Source organism: Pteropus medius, unplaced genomic scaffold (genome assembly GCF_902729225.1).
Source record: "Pteropus medius unplaced genomic scaffold, Ma_sr-lr_union100, whole genome shotgun sequence".
NCBI lineage: Eukaryota > Metazoa > Chordata > Mammalia > Chiroptera > Pteropodidae > Pteropus > Pteropus medius.
In genome coordinates this window covers 23267992-23291067 of record NW_024351729.1, presented here as the reverse complement: position 1 = coordinate 23291067, position 23076 = coordinate 23267992, and the positions used below count along the sequence as shown (strand labels likewise).

Here is a 23076-nt window from a genome sequence, read left to right as displayed (position 1 = left end):
TCAACACACTCTGGAGGAAAGAGAAGCTTCAGATATAGTGCATCTGAGCCTGCCTGTCCTGGACAAGCCTAGAGTTATTCAGGAGGACCCCAACCCAGAGCAGGGTAGACAGCGACCCCTCTCCGTAACAGGGCCTGGGCACACAGGCCCATCCTTTGCAGGGAAGGGGGAAGCAGTCCAGCCCCGTAGTTTGCTGACAGCCCAGGCTCTGAAGTCATACAAACCTAGACTCATCATTTACTGACATGACCTTGAGCAAGTCATTTAACTCCTCTAAGTCTCTTTCCTCACCTGTAACAAGATGCCACCCACCTCCAAGGACCCCTGTGAGGAGCAGATCTTTAAGCACTTAGCTCAGTGCCTGGCATGTAAATGCTCCCTAAATGAGATGCATCCATTAGTACTCAACACCGCCCCCCCCGAGACACACACACACACACACGCTATCAAAGCACACGCCTGCCATCACACGCACACGCAACAGACGCAGTTAGCCAGAGCCTAGCTTTTGGGCTCAAGGTCAGCTTGACTTGCGTCCCTAACAGTCCCTCCCCAAGCCCTCCTATCAGGGCCTCTACGCACTGTGCACTGTGTAGGCACCACGACTCCCACTTGGGTGCAAGAAGCAGATCCCTGCTCAGGCTGGCTCGTCACAACCGGGCTGATGCACTTATGACTCTTTCAGCAGCTCATATTTGGCTCAAATTAGCTTAAGCCAAAACTTAACAAGAAGGGGTCTCCTTCAGCTCACATGACCTAACATTCCAGAGGTTATCTGCCTCCAGGCACAATTAGACCAGGGACTCTGGACACTGCCAGGACATGTCCCTGCTCGTTCCACCTCTCAGCTCTGTCTGCCCTCTCTGCATGCTGCCAGCTCAGGAAAGCTCTCCCCTCAGGGCCAGCGGCTGCAGGCTGATCCTCTCAGCAACCCTCATGGGGGAAACTTGCCTCTTCCTTAGTCGCTCCAGCAAAAGGCCAGGACTGGGCCTTGGTGGCCAAACGGGCCACATGAGCATTCCCAAACCAATCCCCCGGCCACAGAAAGAGGTAAAGGAGTGGGGTGGGCGCAGCCAGGCCCCTGAGCTGAGTGAGGCAGCACTGAGGGAAGGCAAAGGTGAAAACCACTGGATGTCAGTCCCAGCTCCACACACCCTCTTCCCAGTTCCTCTCATAGAGGCCCCTGCTGCCAATGGCCTCAGGGCCTCATTAGTTGCCAACTGAAATTTAAGAGTGAGAATCTAACTGGCCCAGCTATTTGTTTTGCAGTGATTTCCATGCTGGGCCACATGACAGGAGCTGCTGTCTGCGAACTGGTGCCCATGGGTCAGGAGTCCTACTTGATCTCATCAGCGGGTGCGGAGGTGGGTTGGTGACTGGGTCTCACAATACAAACGAGGCTGCCTGAGGTGCCCACTGGGGAAGAGCTACAGGCGGGGCAATTTCTGTTCAAAGAGACAGAAGAACCACAGGCCTTACAAGTGTCACATCTAAGGACATCTAGGACATCTAGAATGAAAACGGCTTTATTGATACCTGAGAAAAAGTGCAGCACAAACAATCCTACTGACCACTTAGCCTGTCCCCTCGGGCCAGATCATCCGGAGGCCCAGCCACTTCTCTCACCCGTCCTTGGAGCTGTGGGTCCTATTGGGCCTCTCTGGCCAGGGCTCAAAGGCCGGGGAAGTCCACAGCCGGAGTCTGGAGAGAGAACATCTGCAACCATGGCTCCTGAGGCCAGGGAAGGCCTTAGCGGTCAAGGTCTAGAGTTTCTTGGGTCATAGTTCGGAGTCCAATGGAAAACAACTGCTCCCAGGGCTCCCGGATCCAGGCCAGCAGGGCCGTCAGCTGCTCCAGACAGACAACACGAAGCGCCCAAAAACTCTCCAGCCGAGACACCTGGCAGAACAAGCAGTGGTCAGGCAAGACTCACAGAGGGCCGCACCAGAGCAGCGGGGAGGGAAGGTCTCAGAAAGGACCCGCTGCCCCTCCCCGGCTCATGGCCTCTTCCCTTCCCCAAGCCTGTGCCACTCCCTGTAAAAGATCCTGACTTTTTAAATAGAACCCAATCAACACTTACTGAAGGGCCCCACAGGCTTTCACATTTACTATCCTGTTTCTTCAATCTTCCCTGTTTTCCAGAATGGAAGTTCTGGAGTCAATTCCAAGGAATTGCTTGGGGTTCTGTTCTCAGCTCTGCCGCTTGTGACCTGGGCAAGCTGGTTAACATCCCCAAACCTAAGTTTCCTCATCTGTAATAGGACTCATAATAGCACCTCCTCACGTGCAGGTTGCAAAAATCAAATGTCTGGCACAAAAGCCAAAGCAAATGCAAACCTGCAGCAGCAGCTTCGGGTGCTTCGCTCAAGGCCTCCCAGCAAGCGCAAGGCTGGGTTCCAAGTCCATGGTGTTTTCACCACCTAAAGCTGCATCCACCTCTACTTGCTGCTGTCCAAACCCAGTGAGCCTCCAGTTCCTTGCACCCTACTTCTGTCTGTAGCAAGTTCCATACTGCCACGATTCCTAGCCTTCCTAGACCCGTTTCCCCCACTACACACCACCTCCAACCCCATTTCTCTCCCATATACACACACGCACGCACGCACACACCTCATCATAGAAGACCAGCCGCAGGTCCTCTGGGGCCGTGCGATAGAGCAGCACCGAGCTCAGGCTGCTGAGCGGCTGCTGCTCCCTGACACACAGAGAAAGGCCTGGCCCGGAGGGCGGGGCTTTCTCAGAGGCTTCACCAGATGCTGCTGGAAGAGGGGCCTCTGCCTGGGACCCTTCGAGGTCCTCATCTAACAGGTACAGGGTGGACAGAGTCAGCAGAAGGGACACAGGGCAGGTAGCAGGGCCTAGAGGGAAAGAGGCAGGGTAAGGCCCAGTGTGGAAGGCCACGGAGGAGCCCAGACCCCTGGGGCAGCATCCCCATGCCGCTGGGGAGAAGAAGAGCGAATCACACTGAGGAGGCCACAAGGCAGCCTGCGCCTCTGGGAACCAAGGCCCTCCCTTTTCCAAAGTCCAAAGGGATTTCTAGCCTCCAAAACCTGAGGCCCAAGACAAAGGAAAGCTGCCCCCCGCCACCCTACTCAGAAAGAGGATCCACTCTCACCTTCCCCAACAGGATCGGGTGGAGCAGACCCAGCCAATCTGCTCCACTTCACAGAAAGCCTGGGTCTCTGGGCACCTAAGGCCCAGGTACCTCCCAACCCACCTAGAGAGGCAGGGAGGGGGTCTTCTGGGTATGCCCATGAGTGACAGGAAGTCCAAACCAGGAAGGAGAACTGCTACCAGGGCACGCTGATGGCCAGGCCAGTGCCCTGGGACAAGATGGGGGTCCAGAGGCCTCACCTTCAACCAGGAACACCCGAAGGTAGAAGAACCGGGGAGGCTCCAAAGAAGAGTCTCTTTCCAGCAGTGGCCTGGGAGGGCGGAAGGCAGCAGCCCCGGGAGGGGGTGGTCAGCTAGGGGTGGGAATCACCTTCAGTAGGGAGGGCGGGGAGGAAGGACCAGGCCTGTGGGCCTGAGAACAGGTGGCTGGCCCAGATGCTAAGGGCGTGACTAAGGCTGGGGCTCGTGGAGAGGGCCTGAGCTCCAAGAGTGGCCATCTGGGCACCAACCCCAGCCTCAGCCTCCGGTTGACTCACCAGAGTCGGTGCTTTGGGGTCACCTCTTCCTCCGTGGCACTGACATTGCTCCTCCAGGTTGGGGGCAGAGACTGCAAAACATCTGGACGGAGCCGGCCAGAGACAGGGAGCCCCCATGACACCAGCTCTTCTGTCGCAACCTCTCCACCTCTCAACACCTTCCCATTCTCCTTATTTCTAGATTCCAGAAACTTCTCTGAGGGCTGAGTTCCATTACCTGTCTGTCTCTACTGCAGGCACCAAATCTGGGAGCCGTAACCCCCACTGGCCCGCCCTTCCTGCCTCCCCGCTCCCTCTCACCAGTGAGCTCATCTAGGAAGGCCCGGCAACGCTTGGCATCTCGGGGCAGCAGGACACAGCTGCCCGCCCCAGCTGCCCACTCCAGCCACAGGCTCTGTCCTGCCAGGCCCAGCTCTATGCGACTCAGATCCTGCAAGGGAACAGCCAGAGTTGGCTGCAGCCAGCTAGCTGGAGGCCCGCTGTGGAGAAAAGAAGGACAGAGTGGCGGCAAAGAATGAGAGTGGCATGAGAGCCACAAAGGAACCCTGACCCTGCCCTGGCGATGGCCCTACTCACTCACCAGATCTCCCCTGTCACCTTCAACACATAGAGCCTGTGGTCAGAAACAACCACAAGACACAGACACTCTCCAGGGTGGCCTGCCAACAAAAGTGGCACCTACGAGAAAGAGGAAGTTGATGAGAGACAGAAAGGTCTAGGGAGACAGCTGCCAGACCTAGAGCCGAGTTACTGTGACACCTTTGGCCTGGCCCTCCCCACTGCTCATCCATCTCGGCTTGTTCATCGGCCATGCTCTCTGCCCCACAGTCCCCGCCTGCACACAGACTGCAGCAGGCTCTGCGCAGGTCTCCCTGCCCGTCATCTCGTCCTCTCCAATCCACTCTCCACACTCTGCCAGACTGACTGTTCAAAAACACAAAACCGATTGCTACTCCCCCACTTCCAATCCTTCGGTGGCTCCTGCAGCCCTTGGGATCAAGTCCAAACTCCTCGGCAGACACGCGAGGTCGCTCCTGAACTGGCCCCTGCCTGCCTGTTCAGACTCCTTTTGGGACACTCCCCCCGATTCTGGCTGCCCCCGTCACAGGCAATTCTCTCCTCCAGCTACTCTCTCAGGGCTCCAAGCATGTGCTGCTTCATTTCCCTGGAACATCCTTTTTCTCTCTCCTCCATAACTCACCCTTCAGGACCTAGCTTAGCCGGCACCTCCCCAGGAAGGGGCAGCTTCCCTGGCCCACTCAGTCTGGATCAGATGTCCCTCTAGGGCCTTAGCCTGATTCCAGAACTTTTGCATCACATAATTATTGTCTTTTTCTCCACCAAAATATAAGATGGAAGGCAAGGTTGATTTACTCTAGATCCTTAGTGTCTAGCATATCCTAGGTGCTCAACAGAGAAGGTCCAATAACATCATGTATTTATAATGACAGGAGTCCCATTTATTGAGTGTCTGGTGCTGTGGTAGGCAGCTTACAGACATGACCTCTCACTGATGCTACTACACTGTGCAAGGTAGGTATCATCCCATTGTAGAGTGACAACTGAGACTCAAAACATCACAGAACAAGGAGTTGAAACTGGAAGCCAGACGTGGTGGTTCCAGAGTGACCGCTCTGACTCAATCTGCTGTGGTGGAAACAAGCAGGTACCCTGGTCAGTTAGGGACACGGGACAGTGCCCGGCTGGCACTGACCTTGATGCAGCACTGGAACTCCTCTTGGGCATCGGCAAACACCTCAACATCTAGGAAGAGCCGGAGTCGGTGGTCCACAGAGCGGAGGCCACAGTGTTCAGGGGCTAGGGACAAGCAAATGGGCCATCGGCCTGCCTTGGCTGCCACAGCTCCACCTCACTTGCCCCATTAGTGCCCCTTTCCTCCCCGAAACACCAGCCCCATCTCGTTTTGCCTATACTCACGGGGACTGAGGCTCCACCTGTGGCCGTCATGGGAGACCAGTGCCTGAGATGGGGCACTGTCAGCCCTGTTGCTGTGGTCACTGTGGCCAGGAGGATCACAGACAATGCTGGGGGCCGGTGAGGGAGCTGGCAGCTGCTCCTCCTGTCTCTGCTCCCTGTTGAGGACTCCCGCAGACAGAGCCAGGAGAACTACATGGTCACTGCCACAGTTTGGACACACAGCAGGTGATTCTGGAGGAAGGGATGGGCGCAGTCCCCGTGAACTGCACGCACAGTGCCACAATCCACCACCTTGCTTGCAGTGCTCCCCACCTACTCCCAGACTCACCTGGACCCACATCTCCAGCTTCATACACTACCCCCCGTTCCCAGTCTACCAGCCTCCCCATCCCAATGAGCCATTAGCACACCCGGACCCATGGCCCACGACATCCTCGAAATACATTCCACCTTCTCATTTCAGGCTCTCTCAAAAAGGGCCAAACTCAGCCAGGCCCTGCTCTGGTCCCCGTGCACAGCCTGGGGCTGATCGTGTACTGTGACGCTCTACCGGCAACGTCCCAAATCAACAGACTAGGAAAGCAGGGTGCCAGACATGGGTCCAATTCCAGCTGCATCCCTTAAAGACTGTCATCGAAGCCATGAAGACAAGTCGCCTAAGCTCTCTGTGCCTGGCTCCTCATCAGTAAAATGAGGATGATGACAGCGTCTATTTATACGGTCATCAGGACAAGTGAACAGAGCCAGGTAAAGAATCCAGGACAGAGATCAGCAACGAGAGAACGACTCTTTGGGCAGCTACAGCGTGCTGGGCATGTGCTAGACAACTGAGAGTAGTATCACCACTCTCCCTATCCCATTCTACGATCGAAGAAAGCAAAGATCAAGTAACTGACGTGTCCTTCCCCAGACCCTATATAGCTGGGGGCAGCGGCAGCAGCAAGCACTAATGATAATGAGGACCTTTGTTTTGAGCCCAGCACTGTGCCTGATGCCTTTCTGTCACATTTCGATCTACCAGCACCATGGGGCAAGTCATTCTCATTTTGGTTCACATGAGGGAACCAGGCTCAAATAAAAGGTGAATGGAGCACACAGGAATGTTCATAAATGATGCCACCATTCAAAGAATACCAGGGCCTACGTGACCCCACAGAGTATAGAGTCCAGGAGGAGGTGGGGCGATTTCAACTGCACACACTGCCCTGGGCCTCTGGGACCCGCCGCCAGCTGAGCAGGTTCAGGGCGGGGGGACGGAGAGGAGTCTTTTTCTGAATGTAATTTAAACCCCTGCTCCATCTGTGGCCAAGAAGAAAGTGACTAATGAAAAGCATGCATTTCAACACAGCTATTGAATACAGAATTATCAAAAATATTTCTTCTTCAATGTCTTTAAAGACATAGCTTTTTGGCTGGTCTACAATGGAAAAATCTCTCTTCTTAAAGTGCAGAATGTGAAAAAATGCCACAAGGCAAGACTCAGTATCGAGCAGCTTGCAAGGTCAGTTGGGAATGGCAACCTAAGCCAACTTCCACAGCATCGGACGGAGGCGGGACTACAACCCGATAGCACACTGAGGGCTCATTCGGTTTTATGCAGTTTCTGAAACATTAGCCAAAAAAGAAGGAAAAGCCTTCAAGTTATGAAAAAATAATGAGTACGTTCAAACAGTTACAGATTGTATTTCCTGACTTTTAGAGGGAAAAAAGAAAAAGGATATAATTTCTTCTTCTTTTACTTTTTTTGTAAGTGTAGCAAGCAGACGGTTTTATTTTTCCTCTAGGCAAGAAGTTGGTCCCTACGCCATTCTTCCCTGGGGCTGCCCTCCGTACTCCCTCCCTCGAAGCCATTTTCCCTGAAATGGCAGGAAGAACGCAGGCAAGGAGGTCAAGGGCAGGGCTTGCACCTGTATTTTGGAACAGAGGCCTCCAGCTTTCCTTGCTGTCCAGTCTCAACCTGCTGTCCCCTGGCTTGAACTCATGGCCACAACGTAGACACTGGAGTCTGTCCCCCAGTGGGTCCCTCGCTTCTTCAAGCTGATGCTGAGCCTCAGTGACTGCTGGGGTCAACACAGCAAGCAGCTCCTGAAACAGGGTGAGCTAGATGCAGCCATGAACAGGCAGAGCTCAGCCCCCAGCCTTCTGATCCCCCACCAGCCTCCTGGGCCCTATCACCTGGACAGCTGCGTGGGCATCAGGCTCCAGCACCACATAGCGACGCAAGTGCCGGTCCGGGCAAATGTAAGAGAAGCGCAGAGCAAGGACGGGGGCCCCAGAGGGCAGCTCAGAGTCCTGTGAGGGCAGAGGGGACCAGAAAATCCAAGCAGAGGGATTAGGTTTATACCGAGAACACAGAGGAAAACAACAGCTCTGGACTCGTTGAAAAGCCTTTACCAACATCCACGCTCCAGCCCAGAAGCTCTATTCCCAGGCGGGCCTCCCAAGGAGCCTGGGGATGACTGTGCACCCCCAGCTCCCTCTTCGGCACAAATGAGAAACCATGGAGACCCAAGATTGCCCAGAGCTGCCGGCTCCTGAGAAAAGCCCAGCATCTCTTCTAGAACCCCCACTCCCACACTCACCTCAGGCGCCGGTTCCCTCTGGGTTTGGGTCTCGGACTCTATCTCGGCTGCCTCCAGACTCTGGAGCTCAAGCCTTTCCAGGGTTCGAGCTGCCTGGAGCTCCACCTCAAAGAGGTGGCCAGAAGTGACCCGGAGAAAGCACTGCCTGCCCCGCACGCCCTGAGGTCCCTCCAGGGGACACACCAATATGGGGCGACAGAGCTCCGCTGAAGAGAGACCAAGAAAGGGATCCTATAAGGAAGGAAAGATGCCAAGACTCTGCCATCCCATGGGGCGGCCCTCCACCCACAAAGGGGTCAGCCACCCCGCACCCGGGTTTTCCTAACTGTCCCAAACACACTGCAGGGACTGCAACCGAGCACTCACCTTCCACTTCATTCTGCTCCTGCTCCTCCTCTTCCTCCTTTCCTTCCCCTTCCATCTCCTCTTCCTCCTGTGGCTCTGGCCCCACCCTGACCTCTGCTACTTCCTGTACGGACTTCATTTCTGAGGGCAGAGGGCCAGTGGGAGGGCTGGGCACAGTCTCTGGGCTCAGGGTGTCCGGGGACAGTGTGCTGAGGGCAGGGGTCTTGGAGTTAGCCAGAACAGAAGTCCCAGAGGTCTCCAGGTGATTCCTATACTGCAGCCAATCACAGCCAAACTGTTCCCGGAAGCTGTTCATGAGTTCAAGTTCCCGATGCTGCTGCACAAACCTTCCTGGATAGGTGGGGCAGGAACAGCTTAGCCAGCCTGTGCCCCCACCACTCCCCCACCCCAACAACCCTAGCCTCTCCTCTGAGTGCTCCTCAGGGGGGAAGTAAAAGTGTGTATACTGACATGGGGGGAGATCAGAGGCAGTAGGCTAAAGGCTTCTCCTCAGCAGCACGTCCCTAAGTGTGTTCTACAGAACACTGTGGTCACATGCAATTCACATGCTGCTTAGTGAGATTCACAGTACACGGGAGCACGTTTAAGGTCCTGCGATGTCTTGGAGAAAAGACACCTATTTGTTTAACCTAGCATCTCCCAAATGTATCTGGCCACAGAATCCTTTTGACATCCCTTAAAATTAACGTCCCTGTAAAACACTTTAAAAACGGTGCCCAAGAGCAGCATTTTCCCCAAACTAAGAAGAAACAGGAAAGGCTAAGAGGCCCTCTATAACGCTGCACTCCACCAAAACTAAAATTCCATCTAACTGGGAACACTGGGCTGGGGCGAGGGAGGCTGGGGACTAGGGCTGACTTACCAGCTGGGGAGGGGTCCAGAGTCCGGGGCTCTAGGTCCGTATCGCTGGGTTCCGAGATACTTGCCCGCCTCACACGAACTCGGCTCTGAGATTGGGTAGAGGGGTGACATTCGGGCCTCCCACCCTGCCATCTGCGGCCACTCACCCAACCTACCAAAAGCCACCCTGCCCACAAGCAAGGATAACGCCTTACTATTCTCAGTCTATCAACAACCCAGAGCCCAGCCAGGTAAAGGGACCCACCCCCGGTCAGGAGGCAGCCTAGGGCATCATGTACCTTAACCTTACGAGGTGGGGGCTGGGCCACAACGCCCCCTGAGGAGAGGCTGTCACTCAAGTCAGCACCACCTGAGGTTTCAGTGGTACTCCCCACCGGCCAGGACAGAGGTGGGGCCTCTGAGGATGTGGAGGTCTGTGTGTGACGACAGGAAGGAGAAAGAGCTCAGAGCCAGGGGAGCACCTCTGCCCAGCCGGAGCTGCCTGGGAGACAGGATCCACTCTCCATCTGACCAGGAAGCCCCTCACCCTGGAAACTGTTTCCTGCAGCCAGCGCCCTCCCTTCGCACCCTCCCGAGTCAGTCTTTGCCGGCTCACTCCCATCACTCCCATCACGCCCCACCGCACTAACCTGAAAATCAGCCAGTGACAAGACCTCGCCATCAAGAAGGAACTGAGCAAAGAGGAAAGGGGAGGGAGCAGTGTTGGTGGTGGAGCGCAGGCTCTGGGGGTGCCCCAAGCCAGGTGGGAGCCCTTCTAGGCCTGTAAGGACCCCCAGGCTCACCGGACGCCCCTCACTCAGGAGGGGGTGGGGAGAGGCAAGACATGCAGAGTGGGGGTAGGTCTGGGCAGAAAGGGAAGGAGAGCAGACACAGGAAGGTCACTCACGCTGGGAGTTGCATCCCTGGCTCGGGGTGACAAGTACTGGGCGGTGGCGGCTCGGTGCGCCGGGTGGAACCACAAAGGGTTCCCCTCCAGGTAGAGCTGAGGGGCAGGAAGGAGAATGAGATGGACCCTGGGCCTCCCTGTGGGGGGAAGGGCACTGACCGCAGGGGCATGGGAAGGAGGGAGGCGCGCAAAGCTGGCTCCCAGGCCTCTGAGGCGCCCGAATCTCACCTTGCGCAGCTCGGCCAGCAGCCGCACGGGCGACAGCTCCCTGTGTTCTTCCAGCAGGTTGTATGCCAAGTCCAGGTGCCGCAGGTGCCGCAGCTGCTCCAGGCCTGGGGCAGAGGCGAGGAGGGAGGAAGGGCATGTGAGAGAGAGAGGGGGTCAAGGGGATGAGAGGGGTAGGGTCGAGGGCGTGGGGAGCATGCTGGGGGAGGGTGCAGTGAAAAGACAATCCTGGGCACCTGAGACCTGCCCGTGAGGCCGCATGAGGCTCTGGAGGCACAAGGTCCCAGGGGCACCCTGCCATCCTGAGTCTCCCACCACCCCTATCCCCTCAGTGTCTGCCCCGCCCTTCCTCCTCCCCACCCCCACTCCACCACACCCCCCACTCACCGTGCAAGCTTCGGAGCTCATTGCCTCGCAGTATCAGGGTCCCAGAGCAGATCCTGAGGGTCCCATTCTCGGTACCAAATGCAAGCGATTATAGGAAATGTCCAGATGGCAGAGCTCAGACAGGTCCTGGGAAGGGGCGGGGCAGGGGAGGGGGTGACAGAGTCTCCCTGACTAAACTCTTGCCAGGCTCCTCCGAGCCTTCTTCTCAACTATGCCTCAACCATGGCCTACAAAGGCTGCAGACTCAGCACAAACGATTTCATCCGCCCCACCCTCCCCGACATTAAAAGATTTGAAAATACTAGCAGTTTCTGATAGCTCAAGCCCAAATTCCTAGGATGACAACTCCAGCCCCCTTATATTCCTGCCCAGAAAAACTCAAGACTGCCAGAAGAACTGAGTTTGTTCCAGCTAAATCTGAAGATAGGGCCCCTGTCTCCCAGCCTCCGTGGCAGAGTAGGAGCCTAACTTTGGCAAGTGCCAGTTAGCAAACCTAAACAGGTTGGTTTCACTTGGATCAATGTCCCCTTCCTGCTTTTTGTAAAATTCCACTTCCCTGTCTTCAGAGGATCCTGACCAGAGTTTGGTCAAGGAGAGAATCTGCTCAAGCCCTCGCTGGTCGCCCTCCCCACCCTTCACTCTCCCTTTAATATGTCCAGTTATCTTTGCATAAATCGAACTTGAGTTCAGTTCACTCTGAATAGTTTACTACTGATTAAATATCACAATAGTTTATTACTTAATAAACCACAATACTTCACTATTATTAAAATCTGTTCTTACCACTTTCACAGTGTCCAGCTTGTTTATCCCTGACAGGGAGACACTAAAGAAGAGTTCCTCATCATCATCAAATGCTACCCTTTTCTGGGCTAGGCACTAGGCTAAGTTTAGCATCAGATACTCTTCACAATCATTTTGATACTATAGACGTGGGTACTCCTATAATTTCTACATTAAGGGTGAAGAAACCAAGAAGTTAAATAATTTGTCCCAAGTCACACAGGGATTAGGAGTTCAAATTTGAACACTGGTTTGTCTTATGCTGAGCCTCAAGTTGCACTGCCTCCCAGGATGTGACTCTGCCAAGGGCAGGTGGGAACAAAAGCAGGTCCAGGAGAGAGGGTCAGAGCAGAACGATCGGAGGCCCAAGCAGTGCCGGCCCCAGCCGGCCACTCATACTCACCACTCATACTCACCATCAGGAAGCCCTTGCAGTCCTGGAGTTGATTGTGGCTCAGGTTCAAGAAATGTAGAGCTGACAAGAGATGCTGGGGAAGGTGGGAAGAGGAAGCAAAGGATCGAACACCTCCAGGGAGCCAGTGGTCCCTCCTCCTTAAGGGCCCATCCCTGCCCTTCCGCAAACACCCCTCCCTCTGAGGCACTCACCAGGGAGCTGTCTAAGGCAGTCAGTGCATTGTAGCTGAAGTTGGCAGAAAGCAGAGCCAGCCAGGGCAGGGCAGAGCAGAGGTCACCACCACAGGCTGAGAGGAGTTCCTGAGACAAGATGCTCAGTCACCTCCACACTTCCCTCCTCCCCGCACCTACCCCTCACTCTATGGCCCAGCCATCCATTCATTCTTTATACAGTGAGCTTCATCTAGAGATGAAGACTTAAAGAAAGCTCAAGACCCTATCCCCGAGGAGTTCACTGTGGGGAGAATAAGGAGGCAGATAGGAGAATATTTAATTCAATATGATAGGTGTTGACTATTAATATATGGACAGGTACAAAGGGCTGTGTAAGCACAGCAGAAGGAGCAAGGACACTGTCTACAGGGAGACAGGAGACAGGGAAGAGCCTGGAATATCCCTTAGGACAAGACATCTGAGCTCACACCCCATCCTCCTTACCTCTAACGCCTGGATGCTCCTGCTGCAAATCAGGGTCTCCAGCTGAGAATAGATGCCACGGAGGCCTCTGAGGCAGTGGATAGGGACACCTCGAAGCTGTGGAAAGGAAGGGAAGAAAAGATGACAAAGCCAACTATGGTTCAGGGAAGCATTCAATGAGAAGCATCACTACAGAGCAATGGCACTCTCAGGCCTGCCCCCTGCCCACATCCCCACCAAAAGAGGCCAATTCTCTTCTTCCATCCACAAAAGGCTGCCTCAAGCTGGGTTTTGTGCACCAATATCTCCCAATGCCCTATACCTCCAGCTGCCGAAGGGACTTGAAGGGGAAAATCTTGATGGGCCCTGGGACGCCAGGGCCGGGGACATGAACCAGCTAAAAGAAAAAACATTCAAGTCAGTGAGGCCTGGCACATCTCCTTTTCCTTGGCATCTCTTCCTTAGCACAGCTACCCATAGCTCTCACATCCTCTAGATCTGAGCCCTACAGACTTCTGGCACCCATGCTATACCCCCGGCCCCGCCTCCACTATTTTTCTGGGCATTTTGTACATCCTACCCCATTCCCACCCCAGAACCTTGAGTGAAAGCGTTTTCTGCAGCACATCGAAGAGGAACTGAAGCTGGAGGATGACAGGGGAGTCGGTGGGGTGGGAGGGCAGAGCCACAAAGCCTGTCTGGCCAGGGCCCCATGGCCCCAGGTACAGCTCAAATACGTGATTCAGCTGCTGCAGTGTGGCAGTCAGCAGGCTCAGTGTGCTACAGCCAGACAGGACCACATCCCCTGCAGGGAGAGGGGCAGACAGGAAGGAGGACATGAGGAAAGGGCTTTTCCCTTTAATCTGAGACTTTGTGACCCCAGGATATACCCACTCCAATCTATATTGTAGATCCTCCACTGCAGGAGCTGACTATATTTCTGCCTCACTTAAAAGTCTTCAACAGCTCTCCTCTATCTTCAAAAAAAAAATTCTAACTCTTTACCGATACATAAGATTACTTCACTACATGCCTCAGACTTCTCTAATTTTCTTTCCTCTTCTGTTCAGAAGAGCCTGGTCTACCCACAGTGATGGATATAGGGTCAACTTGGTTCACTGCTCCCTCATTTTCTGACATCCACTTCTATTCTGCCAGCCCCACACCTACTTCCTCCAGGCAGCTTTCTCAATACAGAACTTTTCACTGAGGTCACTCATTTTATGTAAAAGTTGTCTGGATGTTGTATCTTTTTATTTTTTTCTGGTTGCAAAAGTAATATGCACACTTACAAGAACTTTCAAATAATACTAAAATGCATGTCATGAAAAGAATAACCACTCATGATAGCACTAAGGTATTATTATTGCCCTCTATGTTAAAACTGCTCTCTCCAATGAGACTGCCATCCTGCAGGTCATCTTTAGCTATTCATTACTGCATCTAAAAACTGCAACTACAAGGTAGGCATGGAGAATATTTTTTAACTTTTTTGAAAAAATAAGGATAGAGTCAAAAGATGTTGCAGCAATAGTACAAAAAAGGTTCTCTATACCTTTCACCCAGTTTCTCCCAATGGTTACCTTTTATATATATAATAGCAAAAGCAGAAAATCAGCATTAATACAACGTGTGTGTATGTGTCTATATAGTGTTACGCCATTTTGTCCTACGTGTAGATTCCTGTAACCAACACCACAATCAAGATACCAAACTATTCCATCACCACAAAGATCCCCTTCCTGCTGCCTCTTTATAGTCACTCACACCACACACACACCATCATCCCTAACCCCTGAAGCCAAGTCAGATTTGTGCTGAATAAGTGAACAAATCCTATAACATTGCATGAAGGATTTTTATGTACCAGACACTGAGAATAGATACAGACATGGTTCAATGATTCTTCCCACCCTCAAAGAGCCTCCCAGTCTAGAAGAGGAGATAAGACATGTGCAGTTAATAATACAAACCAGTTTTAACTGCTATAAAGATAAATTTTAGGTACTATCGATGGGAGTGCAGCCAACATTAATTGGGTAATATGTGCCAGACAAGTCTGTTACTTCACTTAAACTGTATCAGAATCAACTAGAGAGCATTAATAACCCCCTCTTACAAATATAGAAATTGGAGCTCAGAGAAGTTAAGAATCTTGATTGAGATCATATAGTTGGTAGGAAGTTGCTACTTCTGTCTGCTCTCAAAGCCAAGGCATTTCTATCACAGCTAACACCAACCACGTACTTAACTACTAAGGCTCCACTGTGCCCAGACTCTGAGGCAAGAAATTAATAATAGCTACCAATTTTCAGCACTTATTATACATGCAAACACTGTACTAAATGATTTACGTGAATTAGAATTAATCGCCACAACAACCTTTGAGTTAATTACAATCATTATAAATTTTGCTGGTGAGAAAAATAGGCCCAGAAAAAAACAATTTGGCGACGTTTAAAAGAGAGTTGGGATTCCAACCCAGGTGAGTCTGACTTCAAATCGTGCTTTAAACTATGCTATGCTTCACCACACAATAATGATTACAACCAGTCCCTGGTCTCGTGGGGCTTAAAGCCAAGTAAACGATCACTTTCCGATAAGAGTATCAGAGCACGCTTGGAGGAAGTGGCACTGGAGTTTGGCCTCGAAGGATGGCTAAGGCTTAGCTGTCAAAGACAAAGGACACGGCAGGCAACGGCACCAAAGCGAACAAAACCCGTAGGCGCAATGAAACTGACACCCAAACCCGGGGGACCCTAAACAGCTGCAATACCATAACTCTTAGAGGGGCGAGTCTCTGGAAGACAGAAAGCACCCCAACCTCGACCGGAAGTCCACTCACCAGACTCCCGCAGCAGCCCCGCGAGCTTCCACAACAGGGAGTCCCGAGGGGCGGTCGTCATGGCCACGGGACGCTGGGGGCGGAGCCTGTGGAAAGAGGAAGAGGAAGAGCCTCAGGTGAACGGTAGTGCCAAAAGGCCATGACGTCGGCTCAAACAGAGGCCTCTCGGGGATAACAAAAGCAAGAAAGAGAGGAAGAGCGTCCTCCATGGTGCCCTTTCGAGGAACATAAGGCCTGGTCGGCCAGACTCACCCTCCCGTGCGATCTTCCCACCAGATCTGCAGCCGGGTGCCTGTCAACGATAGACAGGAAGTCCCACCCCGGAAGGGACGACCGGAAGACACGCCTCCGCTGCCAGAAACCACGCCCTAGGTCGTGCAAACGTGTCTGATGGGGGGACGGGGGGCGGGGGGGGGAGGTCCCCGCTGGTTTGGGCGGAGGCGGTCCTTCAGTCCAGCGCCTTGGGCCGGGACCCCATCCCGGAACTGGGCCTCCATCGTCTTCACCCTTTTCTGGGCCCCTCACAGCCTGGACTCTTCTGGGCCCCACAGCAGCCCCTCAGGGCCAGTGAGGAAAACCTGACTCCTTGTTTGCAGACTGGGCGGGAAAGCACATCTTGGAGAAATGAAATTTGCTGTTAGGAAAAGACTGTCCAAAGCGAACATTTGTTTTCCAATGAAAGGAGCCCTTGTCCGCCATGGCAAGGAGTTTTTCCATATGTGTGAGAGACCTGGGGCTGGTGGAGGGGCCTCTTCTGAGGTTCCTTTAGATGCAGGACAGGGCAAACTTCCCCAAGTTGGGGGAGACTCAAGCCCTGCGCTGAAAGAGAAGAGGGTTCTTGGCGGAGAGTGTAGAAGTAATTCAAAATCAGTCCAGAGGAAAGTTTATTACCAAAGGGATAAAGCTCCATACACAGAGGTGGACCCCTCTCAGAGGCAGAGAGAGCCTAAGAGAGACTCAGAAAGAGGCAATGGAGATGACAGAGAGGGACAGTAAAGGCACTGAGAGGGACCTGAATTCAAGGAATTCAGTTTATATATCATATTTAGTTTCTGTAAGTTACAGTTTAAAGATGTTTACCAGTTTTCCTTTGATATACAGTGAAGAAGGATAGGAGTATGTAGCATGAAAAGGTAAGAATATGTAGAATGAAAGGCCTCCTGGCAGTTCCCAGCCTTTAATCCCTAGCCACCCACGCCACCCACCCCCATGGTTTTAGCCATAGGGAATGAATGATTTTATTTTGTTAGGGAGGCAATTAAAGGCTCTTTTTCCTGTTTCCCCTTTACGTGTGTGGAAATGGGTTGTTAGCAATCTCAGCAGAAATCTTCCTTTGTTCCGCAGGTTTCCTTGTGGTTTAGCTGCAGAGCTGATCTACATATTGCAGTCTATGAATATAGCTTGATTTAACACTTTAGTTCTCTTTCCTCCTCCCTACATTACTTTGGTGCTTTTATTCTTCCTCCAAACTCATTTTTTTTTCCTTCAGCAATATCAGGTTCTCTCATTGTTGATTGGTGTTGCTCCCCACATACATAGGCCTTTGTTTTTACTGTGCTTCATCTCAACACCGGCATCTAAAAGTTATTATCCAGGTCTGAAAGAGAAAACAGGTTCACAGAGGCTAGGTTCCTTGTGAAGGTCATTCAATTAGTAACTGACTACATCAAGAATGCCAACATTTCTTGATTCCAAGTTCCCATTGTGCTTTCAGCTGGCTCCCAGTTGAATACAACCTAACTAGATTAAGTTGTTTTAAAAATTACTTTTAACAGAATTTCTGTTTTTCAGAGATGGTTTGTTTAAGGGGGGGGAATGAAGTACCCCTTTTCTGATTTGTTTTCAAAATGAATAATAAACTGGAGTAGGAATAGGTTCATAATGATCTTTATTCCAAGTTGCAAATTTTGAAGGATCATATTTTCTAAAGACAAAACATTTGAAATGGCGGTTTATGCCCATAAACCACACGCTTTAGTGTTTATAGTATGCTATGTGTGATCTGAGCCAAACGCCTAAAGGGCAGTTAAATGGAATAAGTAGAAGAACATCATGAACAGCAAAGCAATATACAAATATAGGGTAAAAGTAGGGGCTCAATATATTTTTGTTGAATTATTAATCCTATAACCATGATGATTGGCAGTCCCTGTTTATTGAATCATCCAGAACTAGGGAGGGACGGTTTTCTCATATTGTATGACCGTTCATTGTAACCCCCTTAGGCAAGAAGACGCAGATTCTTTTGAAGTTCTTGACTTTGCAGTGTTTCGGAACCTATTTCAAGGGTGCCTCCCCAGCCTACAGAGTTTCTCTGAAAATTGCTCCATTCACATGGGTAATCCTTATTGCCAGATTTGTTCTACATCCTCTTGCTTCCCAGAAATGTGAAAATGGGACAAAGAGAGCAGCAAAGAAAGCTAAACTACAGAGGGAGAGAAAAACAGATCTACTGAAAGAGGCAGCAACGGGAGACTAAGCAGTTCTTTTTTCCAGCCCCCTTGTGACCACTCACTCCCCTTTCTGCCCTTGGCCCACAGTGGAGGCCTTGGCCACCTTCCAAAGAATTCTCTCTCAACTTTTTTTTTTTGGCCTAAGTTTGGGTGTATTTCTGTAAATTGCTACCATAAGAACCTTAACTAAGACAAAACCTTTTCAAAAAATTAAAGTCTGAACAGAAAAAAAAAATCATTCCATTCACATAACAGGAAAAAAAAACTATGTATCTAGAACATTTGAGATCTATATAAAGACAATCAGAGAAATGTGAAGACAATAGAAATGACCTAAGTAAATGAAAAGATAACATATTCTTGATGAGAAGATCATTCAATAGAATTCAATATTAAAATAATGTCAATTTAATGCAATTTCCATCAAAATTCCAATGGGAAGATTTTAGAACTTGACAAGTTGATTCTCAAATTCCTCTGGAAGACTAAACACATGAGTATTGCCAAGAAATGTTGAAGAAAAAAAAACAAGATAGCAAATGTTCTATAAAGCCACAGTATCCAAAGCAGCATGATATGGACACAGAAATGGACAAATATTGATTAAAATACAGAAATAACTGATTGCATGAGAATTTTTTTACTATACACAATAAAATTTATTTTAATGGTATAAGTAATGAATTCTTCAATACTTTGGGAACAATTAGCTATCCACCTGGAAAAAAATAAATTCTTCCTCTCATGCCATGCACATTAAATGCCAGAAGGATTAAAGAGTTAAACATTGTTTTAAAAATTAAATCTAAGAACTCTTCAAAATTCGAGGTCAGATTCACTTCTTACAGAATAATCTTTATTTACAAGGCATGCAATGTCATTTTTAAAAAATTGTCCTTAGAAAGTAATGTAATATGTATAGCCTGCTACTGCATAATTTCACATTACCATGAATGAATTGTGTTTCTCAGAGAAACTCTATGATAATGAGCTCTTAAAATACAAACATTCTTCTGAATTGTATTCCCCAAGAATAACACTCTATCTAAATGTGCAGTTGGACCTTCTAAGCACAGGACAAAGACTTCCCAACACAACAGTGGAACCGGTACTAGAGAGACACAACTCATCACGGCAGGTATCACACCACCTCCCACATGCACGCGCGCACACACACACGCCGTTATAATAATGTGTGAGAAGAGAAGTGAGTTGTAAGCGGCTGCCACTGATAGCTTTCCTGCCACCTCTCAGTTCCCTGGAGTCTCTGCAAAGTGCATGTGATCGGAGAGGTAAGGAAAGGTGTGCTGGTTACTAGCTTAGGCAGCAGGGATGGAAAGAAAGAAGAGGGTATTTTCACACAGGAATGACAGAGTCAGCTACTGGAGAATACAGACCTTGGAGTCCTGGTCCAAAGCCTGCTAGATTCTGCCACCCTGGAGCATGTGAGCCCCCACAATGTTGCTCACAGGGGAACAGAAGTAGTAATTCATCTTTAAGACATGAGCCGTTGTCCTGGATCTAGACCTCAACACTCTGATACTATGGCCTCCTGCAGCAGATAGGATGACTGAGACCCAAGGATTCCTGAAAAAATGAAAATTTCACACTTAAAATAGTGTTGTGGGTTGTAGAGTGAAACTGGATGATCTTTCTCATCCATGAGGTATCTTCATGGGGTAGGAAAGGGGAGCAAATGGAAGAGAATGAAGAGGTATGATTATTATCTCCAAAAACAGAGTCGATATGCTTGGCACCCATGGCCCCAGCACTGAATCGTCAGTGGGAGTTCTTTCTACGTAAGTTACCACACATCGTATCTCTTGGCTCTTGTTACCAAACCTAGCCACAAAAGAATCCCAGGAATTGGCCCAGTCACCAAAATCAAACATATGGGACCAACCAGCAGCATTAGAGAAAGTCTAGCATGAGAACTCCGCATTGGACCGTGACCAAGCAAGCCCATCAGAGCCTGGTTCCAGGAGAGACTAAACATGAAGCACACAGAGGGAAAGCCAGAGAGGCAGAAGCCAAGTTCAATGTCAAATCAGAGAAGCCAGGGCCTGAGAATAGCTGACTGAACTGGAAGAAACAAACTAACACTATTCCAGTGACCCAGCAGTAGCTCTGGTCATTCAGAATGAGGGGACTTGGCACTTCTGCACAAAGTACGCTGAAGGATTCCTTGAATGTCTTTGTAGTAAACTGAGGTCACTTGAGAGTGCCTTTAATTCTTTTCATTATCTATTCTGGAAACCCACGGAGTCATCTGAGAAGGGGGTTAAGAAGGGCTAAAGAAAGATAGGGATCTTGTGCTTAATCCAGAACTCAAATAGAAAAAGATGAGATGACTACATTCCCCATTGAAGCTGAAGAGTAAAGAGCAGAAACCTGACAGAAAATGTGAATGGAGGTAGCTATGGAGAGAGAAGAAAAGAAAGTCACCGTTTCAGGCATAACCCTCAGAAGGCCTGTTGGCAAAGTCAAATACATATGTGACGTTTGTCTTCCATCTCAGTTCTCCCTGCATACAGGGCTGGAGAGAGGAGGGAAATGGTCCACAGCAAGGGAGGAAGCTGCAAATAGAATAGCAATAGGCTTGCAACGAAAAACATGAGTCAGTGGGAGAAGGAATCAAGAGATCAAAGAACTTAGGGTCTCCAGGACATGGGGAAGTGAAAGGCAGAGGCTGCTTTGGAATCTCAGAGCCTCTGTGGAACCTCAAAATTAGAGTAGTCTTTCTTTCATTCGTTCAATGAATACTTACTGAGCCCTGACTATGTGCAGATCCCGTGCAGGATTCCAGGTAAATAAAGGAGACAACAGTATCACTCTTGTTCTCCAAAAACAGACAGTGTGGAGGAAGAGACAGACATCAACAATCGCATTTCAACACTGTATTCTCTTTCTATGGCTGCTGCAACAATTTACATCAAACTTAGCTGCTTAACACACACTTACTATCTCATAGTTCAGAAGTCCAAAATGGATTTCACTAGGCCAAAATTAAGGTGTCGATAAGGCCATGTTCTTTTCTAGAGGTTCCAGGGGAGAATCTGTTTTCTTGTTTTTTCCAGCTTTGAGAGGCTGCCCACTTCCTTGGTTCATGTCCCACCTCCATCTCCATGGCCAACAACGACCAGCTGAGTCTTCCTCACATCACATCATTGGCACTAACTCTTTTGCCTCACCTTCCACATTTGAGAACCGTTGTGATTACATTGGTAATCCATAACAATCTCCCTGTTTCAAGTGGACTAGCAGCCTTAATTTCATCTACAATCTTAATTCTCCCTTGTCATGTAACATAACATTTCACAGGTTCTGGGGATTAGGATGTAGCCTTCTTTGGAGGAGGAGGCCATTATGCTGCTGCCCACAAACACAATGCACATTATGGTAGAGAGAGTGCTGTGGAAGATGATTCCAGTCCAAGATTGCAAACTGAATACGTGCTGCAGCCTTGCCCTCCTATCCCAAATGGTTAGAAATAACAGAAAAGCTATAAAAATAAGTAAATAAATTCATAATCACCCTGGACAACAAGGAGAGCCCTTGGTGGACCAGAAACCATGAGGAATCTCTGAAAGATGGATGGCAAATGGGAACTGGTCAGAGAAGAAAACCACAGCCCAAAATGTGCACATAGCAGTGGACTGCCACGGGAGGTAAAAACAGTACCAAGAGCACTCTATGCCCAAAGAAGGTGGATCCTGGGAGTGCCCAGGCTCAGGAGCTAACTATTACCAACAGGGTACTGATTATTCAGCGTGCCACAGCAGGCACCAAAACGCATGTCAACCATTCCACACATACTCGGTCTCCTTGATTACTGGGGTCAAGAGACTCCAGCAGGATTATCTGCCTCTAGGCAGGTGTAGTGAATGTGAGATAGTCAGGTGGAGAGAAAGGACAGTGTTCTTAGGGACTGGTAACACCTAGGAGGCAAGGGAAGCACCCACTTACAGAAGATGAGCTGCCAAAATATCCCACCCAGCAGTATGTCCCCCTGCCAGACAGTTACTGACAGTACATTATGATATACACCATGATATTACCTTATACCACTTTTGCTAAGGAGTATACAGTCAGAGAGGGCAAACAGTCTAACAAGAGATCTCAGATAAAGAATCAGCTTCCAACCAGTAATTACCAAACATTTTAAGAAAGTCAACATCTGGAAATCCAACATATAGAAATTAACTCTTAGAACAAAAACCAGATTTTAGAATAGTTATAACATTCTTGGATGCAGAAGGATGTCATATTCGTTTTTTAAAAATCAGTTGAAAATGTTCATGAAACAACAAAAATCCCCTCCAAAGAATAATCAGAATGAGCACAGGTAAAGGGCATATGTGTAACCTGGAGGGTTGAGCAAATACATAGCACATAGCACAAGACAAAATATAGAAATTCCTTATTTTTAAAAAAAGCTAAGATACACAAAGGATCAATCTAAAACTTATCAGTTAATAATAAAGTTCTGAAATAGAAACTAGAATAGGAGAAGTTATATTCAAATAAAATAACAAAATATACCAGAAATGGAGAAAGAAATGAATCTTTGGTTTGAAAGGCCCCATCAAATGCCAATAGGATCCTTTTTTAAAACTAACATGTAGGTCTATTGTGATGTAATTTCAGATGTCATGGTAAGGAGGAAATCGTGAAAACTTCCAAAGAAGAAAAAAAATAAATGAACTTTCCACAGTTCATGTGGAAAAGAAAAAAAGTAACATCAAGTCTCTCAAAAAAACAGTATGCAAGAAGAAAAGGGGACTTTTTTTCAAAATTCAGAGGGAAAATATCTTCGAATCTAAGATTATATAAATAGCCCAACCATCATTCAAGTGTGAAAATAAAAAGACTTCTTCGGTTAGGGGGCGGGGTCAGAAAGTTTATCACCTACAGGCTTACTCTGAAATAAATAATAAAAAAGGGTAAATTAGCGCAAAGGAAAATGAAACCAAGAAGAAGAAGTTAGAGGCAAAAGCAACAGTAAAAACAAAGATTTCAGTAAATTTGTTCAAACTAAAGAGCAGGACAA

General features: G+C 49.6%; 1 protein-coding gene across 1 annotated transcript; it reads right to left on the bottom strand.

Moving 5' to 3' along the window:
• Nucleotides 1-1508: 1508 nt before the first annotated feature.
• On the bottom strand, nt 1509-15908 carry STK11IP (serine/threonine kinase 11 interacting protein). The gene is given in 26 exon segments (XM_039844880.1): nt 1509-1899; nt 2611-2858; nt 3355-3425; nt 3651-3732; nt 3951-4129; nt 4231-4328; nt 5365-5468; nt 5589-5819; nt 7496-7673; nt 7764-7880; nt 8171-8376; nt 8537-8866; nt 9399-9483; nt 9676-9810; nt 10027-10068; nt 10284-10379; nt 10512-10615; nt 10896-10934; nt 10937-11021; nt 12095-12166; nt 12285-12392; nt 12750-12845; nt 13051-13125; nt 13328-13533; nt 15574-15659; nt 15826-15908. Coding segments are annotated over 25 exon segments (3198 nt in total). The 5' UTR covers nt 15635-15659; nt 15826-15908; the 3' UTR covers nt 1509-1749.
• Nucleotides 15909-23076: the final 7168 nt, after the last annotated feature.